Source organism: Takifugu rubripes, chromosome 6, assembly GCF_901000725.2.
Source record: "Takifugu rubripes chromosome 6, fTakRub1.2, whole genome shotgun sequence".
In the NCBI taxonomy this organism is placed as follows: domain Eukaryota; kingdom Metazoa; phylum Chordata; class Actinopteri; order Tetraodontiformes; family Tetraodontidae; genus Takifugu; species Takifugu rubripes.
The window spans coordinates 5,377,123-5,392,554 of record NC_042290.1 but is presented as its reverse complement, the minus strand read 5'-3'; the positions used below and the strand labels follow the sequence as shown (position 1 = coordinate 5,392,554).

The following is a 15,432-nucleotide window of genomic DNA, read 5'->3' as shown; positions in this document are numbered from 1 at the left end:
GCAAACATGGTGCAATATGAATATGCAAGCAGAGTAGATCCTTCTTCATCTGTTTGTTTTCGACGTGTTGTCTCGTCCTGTAACGTGGCATCGTGCACAAATACGCCAGGTTTCAATTCACACCAGCTGTTTTAACCTTTCTTATATATATTTCATCAGGGGACGCTCAGCCGCAGCCCTCCGCAGTGTCTGTGTCTCTGTCTGTGTCTGTGTCTGTGTCTGTGTGTGTGTGTCTGTGTGTGCGTGTGTGTGTGTGTGTGTGTGTGTGTGTGCTGGCGACTGTGGGACGACCGTCTGCGAGTCGGTTGTCTGGTGCCAGACAAAAGGCCGGGGAGCTGACAGGCCGTCGCGTCACCTAATGCGTTGATGCATTACTGGAGGTCAAATTCTTGCTGGAAGGGTTTGTTGAAGACTGAACGGGTCCCACGGTCACGCAGGCGGAACCTTTAGTGCTTAAATGGAAGCCTCAGAGGGCTTTCGATGTCTGACGCCTAATTTTTACCACAAAGTTGAGATCATGGTCAGGGGGTTTTGGTTTCTTTGATATTAGTAACTGCTGTGTGTGTGAGGGTTCAAGGGACACGTTCTTAGGCGCTGTGACGGCTGCTGTACGTGCACAGGCAGCGTGGGCGACAGCGCTGTTGAGCTAGAACACGGAGGGCCGCTTGATAAAGCTGTCAGGTGCGTTTGTTTCATCAGCAGCTGTCGAAAGGGGGCCGAAAAGCCAGGAAGGCCGTTCTTCAGAGCTTGCACTCTTCTGATTTCAGCAACAGAGCCCACAAAATACCTCTGCAGGTGCCTGTCGGGGGCAAAACGGGGCTGTTTCAGGAGCTTTTGTCCTGAAGGTGCTTCCTCAGGGGCTCCGCAGAAACCCCACAGAGACGGCCCGAACACACCACTTTCAACAGTCCCGCCGTGGAACTGGGAACAGCATTGTGTAGCTGCATTGTCACGGTTTCCTCAGAGGATGTCCCATTAGAGGTACTTTGTGTATGCACACACACACATACAGAGGCAGAGGCAGAAACAGCAAGGAGCATTGTCTGTGAATCTTCTGGGCAGTTAATAAAAACAGAGAGAGGAACACAAAGGCGGGACTGTGGCTTGAGGGGGCCGGAAGTCACACCTCTTCAATTTCTGGAGGCAGGAAGTTGGGTTAGTTGAACACAAATGTCCGTGGGTTTATCTTTTAATGTTTTGATACACCACTGCTCAGCTTTGCACTGTAGGAGTTGCACAAGACTATAATCGACAAGACGAGCAAACCCTGGGGAAGGAAATGAGTAAAGACGCAGACCAATACGCAGCTGTGGCCGGCAGTTTGTGTTGCAAGTTAGAGATCTGAAAGAAATTACATAGTTAGCAGAAGCGGTCAAATCGTCCTAAAGTTGCGTTGACATGAAACATTAGCCGTTGGCGCCCTCTAGGGGGAGGAGGTGATTATCGTACTGCCTGCGCTGCTGACGATAAAGTAACTAATTAAAACTAATTAAATAAAGGAAGTAATTAAAACCAGCCAGACGAAGTCATTTTAGGTTTTCCATTATGTATTATTGAATTTATTAAGCAATTTCCCGAAAACTGTCTCAGGCAAAGTTATCCTTTTAATTTAATATTATTGGGAATAGTCAATCTGCTTCGTGTCAGTACCACCCAATGTCCACTAGAGGTCAGTGCAAGGATGGAATTTGAATATGCTAAATAGCATTAAGGGTTTGGATTACACGATGCAAATTCATTGGAAACTAATGTAATTAGTTACAATTTATATTAATTTGCACTTTTCATTGTAGTTTATGAATCATGGCACTCTAAAGATACACATTAATGTAAATAGTTTGGTTTTTGTTGGTTTGTTTTTTCTGTGTTTTAGCCTGCCATGTTGACACCTTTACATTTGCACTCATTATCGTAACCTGTCATAGTTCAGCTGCCGCAGACCCACGCACTCAAGGACCTGGTGCATAATTGATATTCACACTGTCTGCCATGCACAGCCCTGCAGTACCCAACTTAATAGTACGTGCACATTTATGCATACGACACATTCTGGGTGTAGTCTCTAAGCTCAATAAGCACTGCAACTTTCTACCTGTCATGCAACCGTAGACTATTTTACTACATCGTTCCATGCAGCACTTCAGGGAAAACATGCCTATTAATTATTCACTACATCCGTTTTCTGAAGGCAGAGTTGCTTTAACACCGAGTCTATATGTATTTATCTGTATTGGGCCTTAATTTTAAATTATATATATTTTAAACCTTCAGCATGCTCTTCTCTATCCGATCCTCACTAATATAGGAAGATGTGCAGAAGCACACAGGCTGACTTATGTTTATGTGGAGATAAAAAAAAAACTCCCACAAGAACAAAGTTCAACATTTAGTGTCTTTATAAAACAGATTTGCAAAATATAGCCAAGGCTCATTCATTTAAATATGCATAAATAGCAAGAAAATACTTTCTCATTTCAATTCAAATCATTTTTTAACTTCCTTTATACACAGATCAAAAATTCGAAGGCGGCACTGAAACCCTCTCGATTTGTTGCAGGGTAAAACGAAACAAGCTTGCTGTGGAGCTAAAGCGGCAGTCGACTAGTCAGAAATACGCACCCGCCGACTCTGAAGACGCACACTTAGAAACATTAAAACAGGTTCTCTTCAAGTCTGTGCTCTGTCCAAGTACACATCTTTGGATGCCTCGAAGTCTTTTAAGAGCAATATATATATGTTTATACATCAGCAACACAACCGTAATTAACACCACCACATCTAAAAGGTTTTGTACAATAGTGCAGACGAGCTTAAATCAGAACAAGGCAGTGGATGTTCAAAACAGGCCATCAAACATTCCGACTCGTTCGACAACATATAGGTTTGGATATGAAATAAACAGGCCCGAGTTCAGCCCCCGCAGGGCAAATCCCCGCTGTAAACTAGCTCAAGTTTAATGGTGGACGTGCAACGTTCAAGCTGCTTCACCATCGCGAGATCGAGCCGCTGACCCGACTTTCCCTTTTGAAATTGAATACCGTCGGAATTTCCTCCTAGTTGTTGCATTTTCGGAGGCTCTTGCCAATTCTTTGTTGCCGTGCTGGTTTTCCGTGCTTGCCTCCTTCTAAATGCTTTGTCAACATTCACAGCTCTGAAACATTATTCAGCATGACAAATTCAAATCCCCCCCCCCCCCCCCCCCAAAAAAAAGCTGTATTTTTCTACAGCCACATCAGCAGGCTGCGTTTCCCGCTGGCTTCTAAAGGTGCGTCCTGGAGCAGACCAGACGTGCTGTGATCTAGGGGGACCTTCTCTCTTCTCCCTTAACCTCCCGTTACTTGGCTGGCTCAGAGAGGGGTGGGGTGTGCTCCAGTCTCATGGTCCAGGGGTCCGAGGCCATGGAGTAAAAGGGGGAGTGAGTGAGCACGCCATCTCCGGCTAAGGCGAAGGCAAACAGCCCCCTCTGCCTCCCCGCTCCGGCCTTCTCCTCCTCTGTGATGTTCATCCTTTCCGCCTGCCGCTCCTCCCTGCCCCCGCTGTCCCCGGTCTTAAACCCCACCCCCCTGCTGCCGAGGCTGAACACCTCCCCGAGTCCCTGATTCTTGGCCGCCTGGTACGACGGGCTCAACCCCAGCTCCTCAAAGCGGGTGGCGGCAGCAGTGGGGGGGCATAAGAAGTTGCTGGCTGCTGCGGATCGCCACGCCGCGGGCTTCCGTCCCCTCCGGGGGCGGGAGACGCGGCAGCTCTGCCTCTTAATATGTCGATGCAGGTGGTCGGACCGCGTGAAACTCTTGTAGCAGTGCTCGCACTGGTAGGGACGCACGCCGGTGTGGATGCGCAGATGGTTCTTCAGGTCGTAGTTGTGGACGAACTTGGAGTTGCAGTGGAGGCAGATGTAGGGGCGTTCGCCTGTGTGCTTCCGCATGTGGATCTTGAGTTTGTCCTGCCTGTTAAAAACCAACAAACCCCCTCAGCTTTAGCTTAGGTGGCAACTTAGACACAAACAGGTGAGCGAAGAGCAAAAACAACAACTCGCTGCAACGATAACAGGTGGAAAATATGCTGAAGCTGAACAGACTAATGCAGAGAAACCAAGCCAGGGGGTTTTCCACTAAATCTCTTTGATATTACGAGGTGTTGAAAACAGATTAACCTCATTCAAATGGGCAGGGGGGACTTTTTGAAGCCTGCTGTTTTACATAAACTGTTGCTTTGTGCTAAAATCCTACAGATCTTTAGCTTGTAAGTGGGTGGCCTATGAAAATGAAGCGGTCTTGTAATGAGAAAAAGTTGCGATTACAGGTTTTCTCACCTGGTGAACCGTACTTCACAGATGGTGCACATGTACGGTTTCTCTCCCGTGTGCGTCCTCATGTGCCGGGGCAGTTTCCCGGCTCCTTGAATGATCTTGTTGCAGATGGGACACTGCTGCGAAGCTTTGGGCTTAATCTTCCTCTCTTCCTCCAGCTGCCACGGCGGGAACAGCGTCCCCAGCTGCGAGGCAGAGCTCAGGAAGCTCAGGTAGGCCCTGAAGTCGGCTTCGTCCTTTATCGTTCCCAGAGCGTGACCATCTGACGTCACCGCTCCGGCGTTCACGGCGCTGCCCAGGCCTGAGTTGGCAAACTCTTTCAAAAAGTTGCCATGGATCACGCCGAGGGGGTCCTCCTCTTTCATTTCCTCCTTGATTACTTCTCTTTTCACCGCCAAATCGAGGGGTCTGGAGCCCTCCAGCGGGGTGGCGGGGAGGCTGTGGGGGAGCCGGCTTTGTGGCGAAGCTCCCGTTTGTGGGTGCTGGACGTGATGGGGGTCCAGAAGCTGCTTGGGGAATGCAGGGAAGTCTGTGGCCCACATAGAGGGGTAGAAGCCTGGGAGGAATGGGGAGAAGTTGGCCCTCCTGTCCAGCGTCGACATGCGGGGGTACAGCCCTTCCTGGAGGAGAGATTCGATGGAGAAGTCTTTCAAAGCTCGATTCTCCATATTCTGCAAAACAAGACACAGCCAGCCTTTATCGGAACTCTCAATAATCTAACAATCGGGCCCCCACCCTAGATCTCCGCACATTCCCAGGACGCTACCTGTTTGTCTCTGGCGGTGTCCCCTGGAGACTGGGACTGGGAGGACAGCTCCAGCTGCCGTTCATAAGCAGAGGTGCTGGGAGGTGGCGAGCCCTCCGTCCCCGGCGGCGTCCGCCCCCCCCTGCTCTCCGATGACTGCAGCGACCTCTCGCTGACGTTGTCCTCCTCCTCCTCTTGCTTCCTCGACCCCATCTCCTCCTCCTCGTCTTCCTCGTCGTCTTCCTCCTCATCTTCCTCTGCCTCCTCCTCTTCATCCTCGTCCTCCTCTCCCTCCTCCTCCCTGCCTCCCCCGCCTCCGCCCCCGCTGTCCATGATCTCCAAGCAGACGTTGATGATGCAGGGGATCTCCAGCATCTGAGCTGCGTTCAGGATCTCCTTAACGTTGGACGCCGTCACGGTCAGCGTGGACGTGTAGGCAAACTCCAGGATGGCCGTGAGTGACTCCGGAGCCACAAAGTCGATTTCGTACACGGCGGCGGCGTGATGGTGGTCCCCGCCGTCCGCCGTGGTGACGGTGAAAAGCTTTTTAAAGTACTGGCTGCAGGCGGCCAGGACGGAGCGGTGGGTGCGGTACTCCTGGTCGCGCACAATGAGAACCACGTCGCAGAGCAGCCCGTTGCGGCGTTGCTCGTTGAGACTGCAGAGGACATCGCTGCTGTGGTTTGGGAACGGAATCCCGATCAGGTCCTCTTCTCTGTGATGGACCATTCTCTTCGATCTCTCAACCGATTATCTGGGGGGGGGGAAGAGAAAAACAAAGTGTTAGCAGAGCCGAAGGCGACACGTTCGCCTGCGTTGACCATCGTCAGCTCCGAGAATTTTCACCACTTTAACTCAAAAGAAGTCCCAAATCCTATCAGGCAGCTGTTGCATTGGTAATTTTACTGGTGTTTGCTGCATGCACGTTATTCTTTACATTATGGGATTCCTGTCCTTTAGCAAATGTAATAAAAGGAGGAGGAAGTGCCAACAGTTGGCTGATAAGATCTTTAAACCGTTCATAAAAGCGATGGTGAGCTTTGATATATGGCATCGCTGCTTCACTTTATTTAAACAAAGCATTGGAATCTTACACTTAAATGTACTTTCTGAGTGACATTTTACCCTCCCAGCATGATTGGGATGTGGTGAAACCTTGACTAAAGAGGTCAGGTTGCTGTGCCGTATCCTGTCCCAGTGCTAAGCCTGCAGGGTAAAGCCGCCGTCGCTCTGTTCCCCTTTCTTAAAGCCTCCATTCCGCCGCCGCACGAGTTCCTACCTGTTGATTCAGCGCCACGTTGTTTACGGCGCTAACACCCTCCTCTGTCTGGCCTCTCATTCATTTGCATCTATGAATAGAGCCAAGGCTTAACCATACGCACTTGGTGGTCACTGAAGGCATGCGTAGATAAATACTTTAAAGCGGCGCCGCTCACCGCAGCCACATTGTTGACTGGCTCTGAACGGGCACTCGCTGAAGCCACACAGACACGCACGCACACGTCCACGCCGAGCGTCTTGTTATGTTGGGATGGATCGCAACACAGGAGGCAGCAGAAACATATAGAGCCGTTTCAGACTATCTCCTATTTCACCTGCAGGTATACAACTCGGATACCAATCTTACATGAAGTTTATTCTTGTCGATCTTGTTGCTAGGAAACTGTTGCCACGTTGGTGCCATTGATACAGTGTGGACATAATTTAAATGTCAATAGAGGGGGTGGTATAGAATATAGTCACCTATATAAGAAATGCATCAGGGTGAAAACTAATTGGGGAGTGACGGTGAGCACTGGGCCGGATCAAACTGTCGTTTAGAGGAATAATGAATTACTTTTGATGAGTTTTGCACGCTGGGTTCAAACTTTCTCCAACTGTGCCTGGGTGGTTAAATATTAAAGACGGAGCCGTAGCTTCCTTTTAAATTCGTATTATCATGCAGTTTATTGTGTGTACAGATGTCATAAAACTCGCAGCCTGGGTAAGAGGTGAGAGAATCTCCAGTGGGAGATCAGATGGCCCAAAAGTTCCCTAACAGGTTGCACAAACACCAGCAGAGGGGCCCCTCCCTTGCAATAGCCTGCCAAGGCAAACAATAGGGCCGAACTTGCGACAACACTGACGAGGGCGAGAGAGCGAGTGTCCCTGGAAGGGCTCGGCAAACCCGGTGTCGTGGGCTTGCTCTGGACCCATCCCACCCACCCCTGAGACCATGGGACACGTGCTGCTGTTGCTGTTGCCCCGGCCCGCGCTACTCCCCTCAGTTCCCACTAGCTAGTGGCCGGCCCCTAATTACAATGTGGAGAGGATCTAAGGAGGATGTGCCACATAGACAGGGAGGGGTGGAGGGCACGGCGTTCCCACCACAAGGTCCTGGAGCGACATTTCGTCAGCCAAACATCCTTAACCCTTCACGCGCACCCCTCCACCCATCAGAGCAGCCAGGGTGTGGACCTCTTGTGAAAGGGCTCCCATAATTTCCGTCAAAGGCTTTTTGACTCTTTGAAGTCACGAACAATCTAGTTTCTTTTTAAAAGTCTTTGGTGGTTCAGGTTGTTACCTGTTGAATAATTGGCTGTAGACGTTCTTTCTAGCTACCCTCAGCTTTCACCTGCTGCCTTTTTTTTTTTAACACTTAGGTTGTCATGCCGACGTCCCTCCTCCTGCCTGTCCTGGCTGCACTCCCACCTCACATTGTGTCACCTCCAGCCGCCGCTCTCCCCCCTTCCTCCTCACCCTCCTCTCTCCTCCGCCTCTGCTGCAGCCACCTCATCATTATGTCCAGAGCGGAGCGCCGACCGCGTCCCCGGCCCGCTCGGGGCCTCACGTCGGGGGCCGACGCTCATTTGGGCCGGTAATCTGAGACACCCAGACTCTGGGTGATCCACCTGAGCCGCTCACTAAATCACCTGCTGAAGTTTACCCCTGTCAACAACTGCCCAGAGCCCTCAGCAAACTGCCCTCGCAACTGCACAGGCAGCAGTTTATCATATTGACAGCTAAAATCTGCCCCCCTATTAGGAGGAGGTGGTCATTAGAGCTGAGGGGGGGGGCGGTAATGAGTCCATTAGCACAGGTAGAACCCCAGCAGAGCCGTTCCTGTGGGAGCCTCTTGCTGGTGGAAGTGACAGGAATCTTCATTACTGACAATTTAACAGAGGTAAATGCGATATGATAAACACAGGCATGTAACAGTCTGGACAGAAGGGCCCTGATTCAAAATCTAGGAAAAAATAAATTCACTTCATCTGCACAGGAAATTGTGACTGATCCATTTTAATTGTTACAGTTTTGCTGAATATCTCACAAAAATGAAGCTTTACTCTTATGTGGAAAATTAAAGGCTCCTGACATTACACTTTTTATTATCCTCCTCACAATTAACATTGATTGGCACTTTTTTAAAAGTACGACAGAGTGGATTTATTTTTTCTAAAGTTAAAAAAATCCAAGATTTGGTCTTGAGGGTTGTGGGGTTTAAATCAACGGCTCTGCTGCGTCTGAGGAGCCTTCGGGGGGGTCGGCACTTCTGCCATTATTGCTCAGACTGGTCCCCTGTTTAACCTTTCAGTATAATACTGTGAGAAAGGTTTATTTTAGAGAGAGTTTTGTGTTTGTCTCTATTTTCCTTGTGATACTTGCAAATCAGCAGCGCTAAAAGAGTAAAGAGGACGACACTAGGTTTTAATTTAAATATTTAGGATTCCGTTTCTGTATCATTGACATTAGAAAATGCTAAATTTGGACGAGCTGCTCTACACATTATATTTTACATTAAAATATAAAACAAATATACATTACTTTTCCACAAAACAAACTGTGGAAATTCAATTTCTGATAAAACGTTGTAAATATTGTAAATATTCTCTTATTTGATGAGTTGGTGTCTAATTAGCCCTCTTACTATTCCAGCACATTAATTACAGTTTAATAAATGTATCTAGTTTATTTTAATCACAATTCTATTGATCATTGACCGTAAACATAAAAAAACCAGCCTGTGCAGCTTTTTTAAAAAACTATATGATGTCAGAAATGCGAGCCTGCTAACAACTATCAGGTTGTAAATAGTAATTTACAGCTCAGCATCAAATCCATAACATGTTTTTACTTTGTCCCGGCGCACGAATCTCCCCAACACTGTGATTTACCGGAGATTTTACTCGGGACGTAAAGGAGCCAGTGGGAGTGTAAATAACGAGTCGGCGAGCGTTCAAACTTCTGCCTCGCCGGGTTGAAGGGACGTCGGGGGGGCCCGTATTGGCCGCTCGGCACCTCCGACCCTTCGCCCTCTCTTAAACGAGCATTAATAGGCGGGATGCACGCGTGGAACAGACCGCTCAAGTACAAGCTTGTCCACTCACACACACACACACACACACATAACACATGCATGAAAACTCTTGCATTACTATAACTACCCACACACCCACACACACACACACACCCTCAGTCATCTGAATAAATTCACGCATGTCTTGATACGTTCACCTGCATTCCACAGCTGCCGGCTGTCATCGCTCACCCTACCTCCAGTTTCACGATTCCCCTCGCGCGTCCCTGTAGTCCCAGACCGCTAAGAGGTTCTGCTGCTCCTCACTTGACCTCTCAGCATCGCCTTTTGTGACCAGGATCGCAGCCGCCTCGCTCCCGGCCCGGTCTGTCAATCAGTCAAGCGGGCGGTCAGTCCATTCACAAGCTCCCCACGCTGGCCGTGGGTGCCCATTCACAAAAAAAAAAGGAGGAAAAGGAAAAAACAAAAACCCAGGGAGGAATATCCAATGGGGAGAAGCCAGATCGGTGCAACAGTTGAGTGCGAGTCTCAGGTCGGTGTGTGTAGCAGCGCAGCCAGGAGGGAGTTTAGAGTCGGACTCTGTCGTGCGTGGCTCATGTAGGACGAGCGAGAGAGTGAAAGGAAGGGAGGGAGGGAGGGCAGCAGCACTGCGCCGTGGAGATGTCGCACCACTAGTTTTTATAGCAGGGTGGGTAGCTGGAAGATAATAATACCCCATCCTCCTCCACAACACAAGTTTAAGTGCACTGTGTAATAAGCTCATGGCGCAGACACCCTCTGATTTAGGTCAGACAAAATGAATTTTTAGTTGTGTTCGAGCGGATTTCTTGCTATGGAGGGGCCGGGGCAAAGGGACTTCAAGGGGTTGTTTGAGGAGACAGATTGGAGATGCTAAAAAAGGGAAAAGGAGGAACGAAAAGTGAGGAAACCGTCCCACGCGCCTCCGTTGGGGGCTAAAGGCTAATGCTGAGACTCTGAGGCAATGTAAAGTTGAGCTCCAGAGAATTCACTCTGAACGCTGAGCGCTTCTCATTATTCTCCGACTCTTGTCTGATTCATTTATGTCAGTAATCTTAATAACAGGAAGCCCAAAATATCAGAGGCGTAATTAAGCCACGAGTCCCTGCTACGTGCTGAGTAAAGCAAGATTTTAAAAAAAAAAGAAAAAAGAAGCAGGTTAAAGAGAGCAGAAGTGAGATGCTAGATTACTGTTTTGAGTCAGAACGCCGGCAGAGCAATTTAACAGTTGGTAAGTAAGGCAAACGCCACCTCACCCTGTCTGTGGAGAGTAGGAGGAAGTTTAAATGAGCCGTTTTATAAAGTCTCAAGTACAGAATTGGAAGCGTGCTGGGGAGGGTCTGGGAAGTGTTCAACTGCAGTAAAAACGCAGAGAGTGGAAAGAAAACATGAAAACACGACGACAATGTTGCAATGCGAAGCGACAGGAAGAAGCGTTGTGAAGTGTTTAGCTGGCGTTCGCAGACGGACCGAACGTTATGACATCGCGCCTTCACAAGAGCGGCCTCGGGGGCGAGAGGCGTCCTCCACCTGCCTGCAGCGCTACAGGTGTCCGGTTCGTTTCCCTCGGACAGGCCGCGCAGCCACGGCCGCTGACCTCAGCTCACGTCCCGGTGGCGGTCTACGGTGTTGTGTTCAGGGTCAGAGCTGAGGTCAGCTCATTCTGGCATCGTGTATATATAAACTGGGCTAGCCGCTAACTGCCAGCCGTCGGGCCAGACGACCAGAAAAACATTATATAACACCGGCCATTTATTATAAACGTGCTGCTGACGCGGACGCTGGATATCAGATGAAGAGCAGGAAAAACAGAAACCAGTGAATTCCCCCAGAAGAGGCCCTGTAGATACCGATCGCCCCCTCCTCCGCGATGCCTTCAGGGTGTGAGGCCACGCTAACCAGTCGCGTCACCCAGCGCGCTAACAGCCACAAGATGAGAAGATGCCCAGTAAGAGTCATCTGTTTTGACTGTCTCTCTGGTTTCTCGGCGTACCTGTTTACTGCCACCTGCCACGACCAACCAGGGGCACATGGCGAGGGACCAGAGCGTTAGAGCGCCCGCGCTCCCTTTAACGGGAGGAATGGGAACAAAGAACAAGGAAAAATGGGAGTTTAGGCACGACTTAATCTACTCCTGCCCTGCTCTCAGGATGCCAGGTGTGGCCTGATGTGGGAGAGAAGCAGGAAAGGGAGGCAATACACACACACTCTCTGACACACACACACACACTGCAGAGATAGAACATTACTGCAGGTCTACATCTCCTGTCTCCAAGGACACACATACAAACAGACGCAATGTGGCTACAACAGAAACGGAGGTGGTCGTGCATGCAAACCTGCTGCACACACACTCAATCTCACACACACACACACACACACACACCGATCTGCTATTGGGCCGTAAGGTGGTTACAACTCACCTTGGATGATACCTGCCAGGTGACCAAGGGGAAGACGTTTAATTTCTGCTGATGTGTGTGTGCTTTTTTTTTTTTTTATTTCCTTTTTTTTTTTTTTAAAACCACCCAAATCAGTTTTGGCTTCCTTGCCAGAAGGGAGGTAAAGTACACGAGCTGCTTAATTCACAATCGCAGAAGGAAACGCTGTAGCGCCGCATCACAGATGCCCAATGAACTCCAACGTTGGATTTCAGGGACATCCATCATTATTCTTTTATCTTCAACTGAACTTTCAGTTCATCTTTGCCCACAGAAAATCATGGTGACTTGGACCTGAGCTAAAGCTGCAACTAAAACACACAACTGTGAGTGTGTGTGTGTGTGTGTGTGTGTGTTGGTTGGTAGGGTCGTGGACTGAATGAGGACAACAACTCGCGGTGATAACGAGAAGGAGGTGGGCCTTGGCGGGACGGCCTCTGTCTGCCCTCAGGTAGTGTGCGTTTGTGTGTGCGCATGCATGTTTGCACGCGTTGTGTACATGTGTGTGTGCCAGCAGGAGAGCCCTCGGGCGCTTTGGCACCTCCTAATTAAAACCAGTCAGGCTGCAGGGCAGGAGAGACAGATGCCTGTCATGACACACACACACACACACACACACACACACACATGCACGCTGCACGGAACCACGTACACGCTGGTACACAAGTGTGATGCACAGGTCAGCTATTTCTGTCCCACCCGCTCAGGTGTCACACAGTAACCAGCTCATCTGCCTGAAGAGAAGAGGCAAAGGATGCGTTCAGGATCAGGAAACGCTAACAGGGTTATTACTCTTTATTAACGTCGCTCCTCCATCCCCCACCTCTGGCCGCCGTCCAGCGGGCCGACACGCTGCCGTGACCTGCAGCAGCGGCGAGGCGCTGGCGTTGCTGGGTGTGCGTCCGCCGTAGGTTGGGTTGACAGCGGAGGCCCCTGAGCTGAGGCTGGTGGTGTTACAGCACAGGCTAACGCTTAGCGGGCTAACTGCTATTTGCGTTGGGTGGGTGGATCAAGGCACGCCGCTTCCCTTTCTCTCAGTGATTAGGTAGCAAAAGCAGGGCAGCTAGCATAACCCACACACTCATGTCTCTAAAACTGCCATTCCAGCCCCGCTTTCTCGCTCGCTGCCTCTCACACACAGGTGGGTGGACCCACTTATTCAACCCAGATCTTTCTTTTAGACATTATGAAATCGTGCTCTTTTTAAAAAAAAATCCTTTTCTTCTTCCCCCCCCCCCCTCCATGCCAAATGACACTCGCTTCTTTTCTTTAAAAGCAATTGTACTAAATTCCAACACGCTGGGAGATGATGCGTTTTCCCAGCGGTTTTCTGTAAAATTAGCATTTTTTTGGTGTCAGAATTTAAAAAAAAAAAACAACAACCACAATTTCATTAAAACCATTCTAATTTTTAAATAGAAATATATGAAATGTAAAGGCAAGCGTTATCACACTGCCGTGTAGCTGAGACTAAATGCTAGATATTTAAATCTGAAATGTAGTTATGGAGTTATGTAAAGTAATGGGACGAGGGGGCTCTAACAGAAATAATTATAGCTAAAAGACAGCGCGGGCACAATCGCTGACTGACTGCTTTGTCCTTTCAGCCAGGCACTCTGTTTCGTGAGGCGCGCAAAAATACACAAATCCCACAGAAGGAGCTTTTTTGGCAGGCCCGGGCCTCCCACCCACGGCAGCCTCTTCAAGCCTCCTCCCATCCTCTATTCATCTGTGAGGGGCGGCTTACTCACCCAGCCCGACTCCGCACACAAAACAAAACCTGGACCCGGGTCCTGTACGGAGGAGGGCCGACACGCGCTCGCGTCGTGGACGCACATGACCGGGACGGGCGGCCGTTGCTGTCTTTGGTGCTGCTACGGTAGCTGCTGGTGGTGGGGGGGGCGCTCTCCGACAGGCCGCGTCAGGGTGACATCTGTGTCACGATTCAGACTGTGCGTGCACGTGTGAGTGCTGTTACACAGGCGGGCCCACACACTGTCAGGTGGGACGAGGGCGTGCGGTAGCGTTGGCTCGCCCGGGCGGATAATAAACACGTTGCATTCTAAGTTCATTCCCGTTCATTCGAAACACTCTTCTCTGCTTCTGTCCAGGCCGGATGCACGGTTCTATACGGACACACGTGGGAAGTCTGCAAATGTGACCTCTGTCATGTAAAGCTCCTAATCTGAGACCGCTGGCAGCAGCCAGGGCGTGTATGGGAAGTAGGAGTGGTTCCGTCCAGGATTTTATCCCTATCTAACCCCGCTGTCGCAGGAAGAGCACAGTATAGCTTCAGCTTGTTCATTTTCTCCTTTAATGGTGAAAGACGACCAAGATTCCATCCTAATTGAGGAGTAAATGGTCTTTTTCTGCATTAACCCTTCCAGTAATCACCCCGTTTGATAAAACACCATTCATTACATTCCCAGCCTGCTCAGGAATGATCTCAAATCATCTTTTAATTGATTAAAAGTGCACGTTTGAGCTAAAAGGCGCTATCAGTGTTGATGGCGTCCTGTGGCTGCCTCTCATCGGGGGATGTAGACATAAAAGTGATGCAGCCATAGTTCAGCGCACGGCTCCAGAGCCTGCAGGGAGGGTTCAGGAGCTTTCAGCCTGCTCTGCTTTGTCATGTGTTCACTTGTTTCCTCCTCTGTTTGTAAATGGGGTGGTTTTCCCTGCCTGCGCTGCTGTTGAAAGACACCCGGGCAGGTTCAGAGAAGAAGCAGAGCAGCTTTTGACGCGCTAAACAGCATTTTGCAGCTTATAATGGAAAAGCTTATAATGGAGGTCCGTCCTTCGTGATTCTGCTGCTCAGCGGGTCGCTTTTGCCACAAAACACAAAATTTGGACCTCGAATTTTTTTTTAGGACGTATGAGATAGAAGAAGAGTGAAGGGCAAAGAGCGAAAGAGACAGTTAAATGTTACTGACCTAGGAAGTTTTGATTTCAGTTCTGTCCTAGGTCCTCGCCAGGAAACTCAAACGCTGCCTCGGCTCTGTCAGACTTGTGAAAGTGAGAGTGGGGTGAGCTGTAGACTCAAATTTGCTGTGAAGGTGTGTCCGTAATTTGGAGGAGTGAAAGGTACCATTGCACGAAACGGTTATCTAAGAAACAACAAAACAAAAACTGATACACCCACCGGCCTCAGCCAACACCCCTCCCTCCCTGTAAACCAAAAGTATTTGGCAGCGTTCCCTATAAGTCCACCTGTGCTAAGAGAGGGGAGTGACACACACACACACACACACACACACACACACACACACACACACACACACACACACACACACTTTAAGGCCAAGCCTTAAAACCTGATTGGGCGCTTGAACCCAGTTATGGCTGGGAACAAATGCAGCCGAGGTGTTTTTGGTGCTGGGAGACGGGGGCGGAGGCGGGTGGGGGTGCGGGGGTGTAACATATGCTAAAAGACTGACCAGGGCCTGGAGGTCTGGAGGCAGAGATGAAGCTGACCTGGAGGGCCGGGGCAAAGGCCAAGAGAGATGCAAAGTCTGGAAAGCTCAGAGACTGAAGCTGTTCCTGTAAACACAGTTGATGTGCAGCTGAGACTTTTTAAACGATGGAGAGAGAGAGAAAAGAAAAGGAAAGCTGAACGGTGCAA

The 15,432-nt window shown here is 49.6% G+C and overlaps 1 protein-coding gene across 4 annotated transcripts; it reads right to left on the bottom strand.

Annotated features, from left to right (window-relative positions):
* Positions 1-2,374: 2,374 nt before the first annotated feature.
* zbtb7c (zinc finger and BTB domain containing 7C) lies at positions 2,375-14,876 on the bottom strand. 4 transcript variants are annotated; one of them, XM_011604556.2, is made up of 5 exons: positions 14,744-14,843; positions 9,588-9,717; positions 5,076-5,808; positions 4,313-4,980; positions 2,375-3,947 (listed from the first exon to the last, which is right to left on the bottom strand). In XM_011604556.2, the coding sequence occupies exons 3-5, from the start codon at positions 5,781-5,783 to the stop codon at positions 3,335-3,337; spliced, it is 1,989 nt and encodes a 662-aa protein (XP_011602858.2). In that variant the 5' UTR covers positions 5,784-5,808; positions 9,588-9,717; positions 14,744-14,843; the 3' UTR covers positions 2,375-3,334. The 4 variants fall into 4 exon arrangements, with proteins under 4 accessions (XP_011602858.2, XP_011602859.2, XP_011602861.2 ...); XM_011604557.2 differs by lacking the exon at positions 9,588-9,717 and having other exon boundaries at positions 14,744-14,876; XM_011604559.2 differs by lacking the exon at positions 14,744-14,843 and having other exon boundaries at positions 4,313-4,929; positions 9,588-10,183.
* Positions 14,877-15,432: the final 556 nt, after the last annotated feature.